General features: G+C 35.3%; 1 protein-coding gene across 1 annotated transcript in view; it reads left to right on the plus strand.

The window, feature by feature from the left end:
- slc34a1a (solute carrier family 34 member 1a) overlaps positions 1 to 3,875 on the plus strand; it is a 31,625-nt gene extending 27,750 nt beyond the window's left edge. The window contains exons 12-13 of the mRNA XM_053481730.1: positions 561 to 685; positions 2,526 to 3,875. Of these exons, the coding sequence (XP_053337705.1) occupies positions 561 to 685; positions 2,526 to 3,122 (722 nt within the window). The 3' untranslated portion in view covers positions 3,123 to 3,875. The remainder of the gene's footprint in view (positions 1 to 560; positions 686 to 2,525) is intronic.
- Positions 3,876 to 10,328: the final 6,453 nt, after the last annotated feature.

Consider the following 10,328-nt stretch of genomic DNA (forward strand, 5'->3'; position numbering starts at 1 on the left):
AATATTTAATAATAAAAGTGATGAAAAAGCACAAATTCATTAACAGATTCATCAACAGTCCTTGGTTAAACTTTAATTGACATCTAGGCTTTGGTGTTAAAAAAATAGTGCACAAAGTTTAATTGTTAACATACGATCCTCTGTGCCAAATAAGTCGAACCCATCGACCTCCATTTCACAGCATCATAAGAACAGAGTCGCTACATCAAACCGCATGCCACATGATTGGCACTGGACCAGACACAACCACAATTAGCCTGAAAACAAATCTGTCTTTTTTTGTCTTTAATGAGGCTGAAAATTAGATGAAGTGTGGCAAAGAAAAGATGTAAAGATAATTAGTGTGCTTCTTTTGAATGTTTGAGTTAACAAGGGCTTTTCATCAAGCACAACAGATTAATTAACAGGGTTCTTTAACCTTGTGATCTGTGAGTCAGCCCAGCAAGTAGCTTTCACACACTGGTCTCTGTATTTATTTTAACACTAGTACCACATTATTGAAACTTGAATCATCTTGTCAGAGAATTTTCTATTTAATATGCGACTTTTGATTAATCCAGGGCTTGGAGTGATCAGTCTGGAGAGGGCATACCCTTTGACTCTGGGCTCCAACATTGGCACCACTACTACTGCAATTCTTGCTGCACTGGCAAGCCCTGGAGACAAGCTGTTTGCTGCCTGCCAGGTATGAGGTTGCAGACACTGACTGCTTTAGGGCTTTCAGCTTAAACTTCCTAATGTAAACACTCAAAGCAGCAAGGACCCATTTATGTCACCAGGTCCAAAATGGACTTAAAAGAGGATGCCTCGCTAGTCACTGTTGTACACTTTGTGTTTTGGATATGGGCTTTAATTGGCTAGTCATTCAAATGCATATTACATAATAAATTATGAGTTTTTTTTCTTCTTTTAAATTAAAGGGACAAGGGATTGTGTGTGCCAAAACAGTCATTTTATTTAAATAAAATATGATAAACTAAATTAAGAATAATACGTTAAGGAAACAAGAGCTACTGTAGCAAACAATTACTGTGAAATAAAAAAAAATTTATTATGTATTTTTATAAATGTAAGACTGGTGTTTTCTCAGTATGCCAGACCCATGATCAGACTACCTGCTTCAAACACTGGCTAACCCTAACCCCCCCCCCAGAAACTCCTTGAATGGCCCAAACATGTACTGTAACATTTAAAAGAGTTCCAGGTGAGCACTTTAGCAATGATGGTAATGTGAAGCAGGCAGTCCAATCATGGTGTCGGCATGCCGTACCCACAAGACATACAATATGTCTTTCTTTTTTTGAGTCAGTAATGGATTCTCATCACTGAAGTCTTAACAAGCTTTGAGTATGCATAAGGACACATTGAGGGCCTTTGGACTGATGCCAGATAATTTAATGTATTATAATTTATACATAGACAGCGGTTGAGTGACAAGGTTGAAAGGTCAGGAAAGGAAAGTTTCCCTCAGACATAGAAAAAGTCAAAAAAGGAAATTCAGAGCTGTAAATAACAAAATAGAAGGCCGCCAGAAAAAAAAGCGACCTCTGCTCAAAAAAGAGGGAAAAAACAGTGCAGAATATAAAAGGTGAAAAATGCACAGTTCAATATGAGTGCGAAATGGCAGAATGAAGGATAATGTCGTTCTTATTATCTCAAAAGCATGTTTACTTGCAGCTGAGATAGCAGAGAGTGAAAGAATACACAAAATGAGTCATGACTTTTTTTTGTCTCTTTCCTGTTCTCAGAAACAGTGAGGTAGGAACTGCACTTTTGTATCGTGAGAGCTAAAATTACTACGCTTATCAAAAAAAACAGGCCAAAAGCCATTATCTTGCATCTGCCATTTCTTAGTAGCCGACACAAATAAGAAAAAAGCAAGGACTCACTAGACATCCAGGAGATGTGGATAAAACTTACTTGTACTTAAAAACTTGCTTTTGTGTTCAATACTAGAGACTAGTCGGCCATAAACTTGTTAAAGGATCATGGGCAGCCCAGGTCTACCATTGACCTTTGGGACCAAAAACCAGCCTGTCTGGTCCAATCCCACAGAAAAGCCAATGCTAGCCTAAAAGAAAGGCACCAGAACACACAGTGCACCACAGCCGACTGCATATGGGGTCCAGCAGGTAACGAGCCCAAGGCTGCAGACCCGGCCTCTAAACTCCCCAGATCCCAATCAAAGTATAATTAACATCTGATTTGCCACGTCGCAACCCACAGCAACAAAATAAATGCTATTACCATCCTGGCACACCCCCAGAGGTCTTGTAAAGTCCTCAGACTTGAAGAGAGCCAGAGCTGCCCCATCACCACAATCAGAACCTGTACTTTTGTACCTTTCTTATGACTGATTAGAGTATATATTGTGTATAACCTGAGTTAGTGCTTAAACTCTTATCAGAAATATAAACAATATATTGTATATATTGTACTGTATATACACAAAATCATCATTGTTAAGTTAAATTTGCACCTATTTCTACTTGGTTCTACTTGACCTATTTTCCTCTTCCCCTTAGATTGCTCTGTGCCATTTCTTCTTTAACGTGTTTGGAATTCTTCTGTTGTACCCACTGCCCTTCAGCCGTGTGCCCATACACATGGCAAGGGCTTTGGGCGAGCGCACAGCTAAGTACCGGTGGTTCGCTGTGCTTTATCTCCTGCTCTGCTTCCTGCTCCTTCCTGCCCTTGTCTTCGGTCTCTCTATGGCCGGATGGCATGCCATGGTAGGTGTGGGGGCTCCATTTGCTGGAGTCGCCTCCTTCATCATCTTGGTGAACCTGCTGCAATCACATAGCCCCACCCACCTGCCCCGATGGCTAAGGAACTGGGACTTCCTGCCACTATGGATGCACTCGCTTAAACCCCTGGACAAACTTATTACCAAATCCACAGCTCTTTGCTGCCAGTCCCCCAAGTCCAACGCAACCAGTCTTGACCCTGAAGCTGCAACCATGCCCAGTACTGCTAACATAAAACCAGAATCCGTGGCATCTCAGAGAAAGGCTGAACTATCATACGACAACCCTGCACTTTCGTTTCAGAAAGAGTCACCTCCACAGCCACGGGTGTTCAAGTTGAAGGGGCTAGAACGGTGCAACAGTACACCACTTTAAAAAGGATATTAATAAGTAATACCCTACAGCTACTGCGTCTTCCTCAGGCCCAAAGTGACACAGCTCAATTTTTAACAAGACTAATTTGTGCTGTTTGTGCAATAAACTTATCCTATATTGCAGTTTTCACAACTTCCTAATTCATCCAACTTTGCCACGTATTAGTCTGTGTACACAATTGGGTAATTGTTCTGTATGAAAAACATAGGGATCAGGGTTTCTACTCGTTGGGTTGTGAGTTCAAACCCTAAAAGTGCCAAGCTGCCACATCAGGTTAAAAGTACCACTTTGATGAGCAAATGTAAATTTAGTTTAAAAAGTGGCTTCATAAAGTGGCTTTATGGAATCAGTCATGTCAATCAGACAATGGCTGAACACTTTGACGCAGAGACATTTAAATCTACTTGTATCTGTAGCCTCAGGCTTAAGAGGCAGATGTTTTTACTAGATACTGTAAATTTTACCTGTAGGGGTTGCTGTGCTACCTAGTCTCATATAAGTGTGCTTAGCTTTATAAATTGCAATTGAATCGTGCTGCTGTATAGAGAATGGCAACGTTAAAGTAATTGTTCATCAATAAGATGGATTTGTGCTGTTTAAAGAAGCATAGACCCGGGCCAATACGTGCCTAGTGTTTTAAACATGCATGATTGAAAGGCCCAGATAATAGTCTTGCATAACTGACAGTCCAATTTTTGGGCCCTACAAAAAAAAAAAAAAAAAATGTATAAAATGGCAACAAATGCAACAAAAGCGGGAATACAACATTGCTTTCTGTTTTTTTTTCTGCTGTTACAAATAAACAACAACAAAAAACTTTTAGCACTCGCAAATTAGATCTTCAAATTTTTCTAATATAGATATTTAAATATATATATATATATATTTCTCATGCTGTTTTGAAGAGATCATACCATGGGTAAGAATATAAGGTTCCTACTGAATTCTGAACTTAAATCCTTTTGTATGACATTTCTATGACATTTGTAATACACAGCATTTGACAATCACTCTTGAAAATGTCAAATGTTATCAGGACTACTTTATAAAGGGTACCTTTTTTGTAAACACGTCTTTGATTTCTTTTCTCCCTCTACTCCATCTTTTACTGACATGATGCAGGATTGATTTCATGCTTTCCATCTTTTCACACTCCATGGATTGACTTGTCATCGATCCCTTTGTTGTGTACAGCATATCACGACTGAACACACTTTATGTAAACAATTATATATATATATATATATATATATATATATATATATATATATATATATATATATATATATATATATACTGTACATACACAGTACTGTGTAAAAGTCACCATTTTGAAATATATTTTTATCATGTCTGCATAATTATGTACAAAATCATTTAGTATTTATAACTTAAAAATTTATAAATAAATAACATTACCGGATGGCATGGCTGTAAAGAAAGAAATATAGTACAAGACAGACCGGTTTTCAGATGGAAACAAAAAACCTAATGTATGCTTCTGAGATTTGCATAAAAATAGAAAGGAGTGAGTGTGACAAAGTTACCAGAAGAACTCATATTCTCCAGCAAGCTCAGTAAAACCTACTGTAACAGCTATTTTACTTATAGTTCTGTGCAAAAGTCCTAAGCACATACAAAAATATGGCATAAGCAAAATATGCTTTTGGAAACATTTCTGCATAAAAGAGACTTCTATAAAGAGCAATAAAGAGTAATGAAATAAAAAAAAACTGTCAATATTTGGAGTGAAAACTCATTGCTTAAAATCGAGAAATTTAGACACAGATTTGTGCAGTTTCATAAGAAAACAGCTGTTAGGTTTTACTGAGCTTGCTGGAGAATATGAGTTCTTCTGGTAACTAATTAATCTCTCGCCAAGATCTTTTATTGATGAGGGGAGAGAGAAATGTTTAATGTCAATTAATTTTTAAAAAATGTATTTTATCTTTTTATTTTATTTAATTATATACAGAGACCTCTGAATAAAGTCTTCTCAAGCACATTCCAAATATTCTCATTAGGGTTAGGGTCTGGACCTTATGGTGGTCAGTCCATGTGCAATGTCGCATTCTCCCTGAAACACTCTTTTACGATTTCAGCTCAATGAATACCGACGTCATCATCATCATCTTGGAATGTGCCTGGTCCATAAGGTTAAAAAAATTCAATTGATGGAAAAAACCTGGCTATTCACTATATTTAGATAGTCAGCTTACCAATTTTTTAATTATTCATTTTTTTTGCCACATAACATTGCTGAACTTAGACCTGACTAACAGAAGAAACCCCATATCATATCACTGTTTTCCACAGGTTTGTACAGTAGACATGAGTGATAATGGGTGCATCACTCTGTCCACTTCCCTTTTTACCCTGATGTGCCCATCGCTCTAGAACAGGTTAGATCTAGACTCATTAGACCATACCTTTTTTTTTCAATGCTCCACAGCCTGTTATTTATACTGCCTAGCAAATTTCCTGATTAGCCTTATTGATAAGCGATTTTCTTAAGTCCCCACAGCTCTTTAGCCCCAGTCTCTTGGGTTCTCTTTGCATTGTGCATGTGAAAATGCTCTTACTGTCACTATTAAATGTAGCAGTGAGTTCTACTGTTTTCTTTTTTTATGATTTGATTTTGCTAAACGTTTATCTCCCACTATGCTCATATTTTGCCCAAATTTCTTCCTTGCAGATGATGGTTCAGGTTTTAATAATATATTTTGCAGTTTAACAGTTTTACAGTATCTCCTCTTTTTTTTGTTGATGCAGGCCAATAATTTGACCCTCCAAAACAGTAACATCTTTTCCATGACTACAGGATGTGTTTTCTGTCAAAGTGGTTTAGAAAATGAGAAACTACTCATTGCATCAGTTAGGGTAAATAACTTAGTGCCAGCTGCAACATATGAATCACTGCAGTAATTATTCAATATAAGTTTACTGTAAGTAACTATGTAACACCTTTGGTGACATTTGTGTGTGTGTGTGTGGGGGGGGGGGGGGGGGAGTTATGCTGTATGCCAGTGATTAAATAAAGGTAATCATATTTCTATACTAATGGTCACAAATGAAAGCAGTTCAAATTTGTCCATATATTACAAGAGGCTAAATGCTTTGAGGTTATTATATTCTGGCCACAACATACGTAGTATCTTGGTTCCATATTTTGTTCCGATGCCTTAGTAAGTTGTGGCCACAGAATGTTTTGTTATATATATACATATGTTAATATATATATATTAACATATGTATGAGATGCTTGTTAATCAGAATGGAAATTGGTGCTTTTCAAAACCTCTAGGCTTTGAACCTTTAAGCATTAAGTTCCCCTAATGCATTATGCCAGGCATGCATTCATGTATATGTTGGTTCTTCAGAAAGGAAATATATCAACTGAAAAGTTTGTATGAAAATAAAAAGCATCCAAGGGGTTTGTGTGGTTCTGATACTGTATAAATCCTTCATTAAGCTGTCATTGTTATTTGAATAAAGACCATTACACTTTTGGCTCGTGCTGGCTAACCTGCACCACTGGGTTTCCTATAGCTACTACTAGCATGACTCTGTCTCAGTTTTTATATTTATCAGGCATGTTTGATTTATGTAAACACATTTTCCCCTTTAAAACTATTAGTAGGTAAATCATACTTATACCTGTTACAATATGTGATGCTTACTTTTATTTTTCAGCATTAATATAATCATAAATATTGTAAACAATTCTCATGTTATTCTCCATGTAATGAGGTTCATATGGGTAATTGTTTGTAATTCCAGTTTCACATGAACAAATTCTACAATATTTTATTTAAAATTAGGTAAAAAAATATGTCATTATTTTTTTACACAGAATATATATTTTACATTAATGTGTGTTTATAAAAAATATTCAGTATGATTGTTACTACATCAGTATTATATATGAAATATAATATATTTAACAAGAATACAGTATGACTAAAACACTAATTCATGCAACAATTTATTTTTTATTATTATTATTATTTTTTTTTTTACAACTTTTTAAAAAGTAGAGTTAGGAATAACATACAGTGTTTATAAAAAAAACCCATTCAGAATATAAACATACCTGTCTAATTTCAATGATTTAAGACTGAATTATATACATAGGCTAAATATATAATCATTAGTTGTGTTCAGTAAGATAGCTTGATTCAGTCTTGAATAGTCTTCATAGCTGGGGTCAGTATAAATGTGCCTGCATCTACTTTGGGACAAAAATGAAAGAACTGAGGCATAAAATAATTAAATAAAATAAACAATCATTACTTTACTTGGTACAATGTAAATGTTTGCAAAAATACTTTATAATTTTCATGGAGACTTCTGTCAAGACATACTGTACAGTCTGGCTAACGACAATGCCCTCTTTATTTTCTTTCACCACCTTAATCACAAGAAATGGGAACAAATGTTTTACTGTGACATGCTGCAAAGTACCTGTACTAGATACAAATTATTTTTTACATTTTCAATTAGAAAAAAAAAAATCAATATCAAAGTGAATTTCCCACAAAAGAAATTATAAAAAACTCTGATGATTCATTCCACAACCCCAAATTACTTATATAAGCATAAGTAATACAAAATATAAGGTAAAAATAAAACAAATTAACCTGAACTTTACCTTTGAAAAGAATCCTGGCTGGAGTAAGATGAGAGAAGGGAGAAGGAAGAGGAGGGGGGGGGGCTATAGTGTAGGAAGACTTGCACACACACACACACACTAACGGAATCACTGCTCACTGACAGAGTCTCTGTCGATAAATTACTTTAACGAGGAACCTCTCTAACGACGCTTGCTTTTACCTCATTTGAAGGATTTCACAGAAATGTGATGTTGCATTTTCGTTAATCAGATTAATCTACATCACTGCTACAACCTTTTCTCCAAATTAATTTCTCAGTTGCCAAAAAATGCTTTACTTGTGCACACACACACACACACCTATGTCTGTGTAAAAAACTTTTCAACAGTACTGTGTTTGTTCATTTTCTCACTTCTTCTCACTACTAACCCTAGTTCAACAGCGGTCAGCTGCCTTTTCTGACTAGGTAATCAATCAATCAATCAATCAATCAATCAATCAATCAAACAAACAAACAAACAATCAATCAATCAATCAATCAATCAGTCAGTCAGTTTATCATTTATGTATTAATTAAATTCAATTTTACAGTCAACCAAATAATGAACTATTCAACTACATATTCAGTCAGTTAATAATAATTTAATTATATAACCAATAATGAATGTATCAATTCATTAATTTATTAATTTATTTATTAATTTAATCTGATTAACTTTATGATTAACTCAACTATTTTACCAAATAAGCAAATTCTAATAAGCAAATAGTAACAATGTAATCCTTTAACACAGTCACAGTCTATTACATTACACATTACAATATCTTACACATTTGGCGTGTGTGAGTTTTTGCTTGGAGAGCATTCCCTCCTGCAAAGATTAATATTAAATGCTTGCTCTAATATAACATTGTTTATAAAATAAGGAAGTTATAATTTTAATAATTATGATCTGTCTACGTAAGGGATTGTTACATTACACAATATAACAATATATTAATTTAAAATTTCTGAAAGGTGTCTCCAGTGTCAGGCTTGGTACTTTATTACAGTCAGTGGTAACACTGTGAGGTGCACAAACAGACGCAATCCTGTAGGCACAGTTTATTTTTTTTATTTCTTCTTTTTTCTTCTATACATTTTTCTTCTTTTTGTATTATTTTGGTCGGTTTTATATTTTACTGGCATCTGGCAGTCAATGCACATTTTTTTAATGTTTATTTCAATTGTTAGCAGGTAAATAAGAAGAAAAGGAAACAATTGAACATTATTCAAGTTTTTGAAAACATACAGTAAAGTGGCCTGTTGTACAGTAAAGATTCTGCTTAGAGCAATGGCATCAGTGAGCCTCGTCTTTGAAATGCACGGGGTAGGGAAATGGGTAACAAAAACCTGAATCAATCTCTCGCTTACTGAGCAGTTACTGAGCAGTTGTACTGTATACAGTATGTGTGCAGTGCACCGATTCATTAAAGGTATATAATTAAAGTGGTTTTTGTGCATACTATGAAATATAATCCTACCTTTAAGCCTTCAGGTTGGAGAGTTTGCATTTCCCTATAATGACATAGGCCTTAGTACTGTAACTTGAAGATAAAAAAAACCTTGGTGAGTAAATGGTTGCATATAGGTTTTTATAACAGATAATAGCAGCAACTTACTTCTCTCACAGGTGGTCCACAAAACAAGACATAACTTTAAATAAGTAAGTATGGAATAAAAAATCTGGAGACAACCCATTGCAAACATGAGTTAAGCATTCATAAATACACCACATAGACAGTTACTGTACCTACGCTTAAGTTGTTAGGTGTTATTGCTTCACAGTGAACAATCTTCTTTATACATTCAGATAAAAATGAAGTAATAAAACTCCACACTATCTCCACTTGCAGCTGATGCATGCTGACTCCTGACGGTGGAGATCCCTATGGGTTCCAGCAGGAGCTCATTAACAGAGCTTTGAAGTTAATGAAAAAGTGCAAGTCTTTAGAGTGCATCATCAATGCTGACAGCACCCTGCTGCTTACTACAACACAATCAGCCTCAATCTGCCTGCAGGTTCACCCATTTTTCAAGGTCCACTTGTACAGTATACGTCAGCTGCTGGAATTAGCCACCAATATACAGTACTGTGCAAAAGTCTTAAGCCACCTCTAATTCTTTATATTTTGCTTCCAAATAGCCATCTTGTAATGGCTAAATTACAATCTTATATACTTAATGTAGTCTTGAGAAATAGTTCTTAGTCTTTTCAGTCCCGTACCTGTCCAGTTAAAGAGGAATCATTCAAACATAAAAACATTTGACTTAAGGCATGAATCAGTGAGACACAGGTGCAGATAATGACAGATGATCAGGCGGGTGATTAGTACACTGGTGATGCTAAAGACTTTGTGGTTGGGGAAATGAGGTTGCTGCTGAGCTTGGTACATAAATTACCCATATTTAATTTGTAACTTTAGGCACTTTGCACTTTGTTGAAGTAAAACTAAATTAAATTAAATTAGGTTAGATCAAATTAAAATTAATAAAATTTCATTAAATGTTATATGAAGAAATGTGAAGTGGCTCAAAACTTTTACACAGCAC

Source organism: Clarias gariepinus, chromosome 2 (genome assembly GCF_024256425.1).
Source record: "Clarias gariepinus isolate MV-2021 ecotype Netherlands chromosome 2, CGAR_prim_01v2, whole genome shotgun sequence".
In the NCBI taxonomy this organism is placed as follows: Eukaryota; Metazoa; Chordata; class Actinopteri; order Siluriformes; family Clariidae; genus Clarias; species Clarias gariepinus.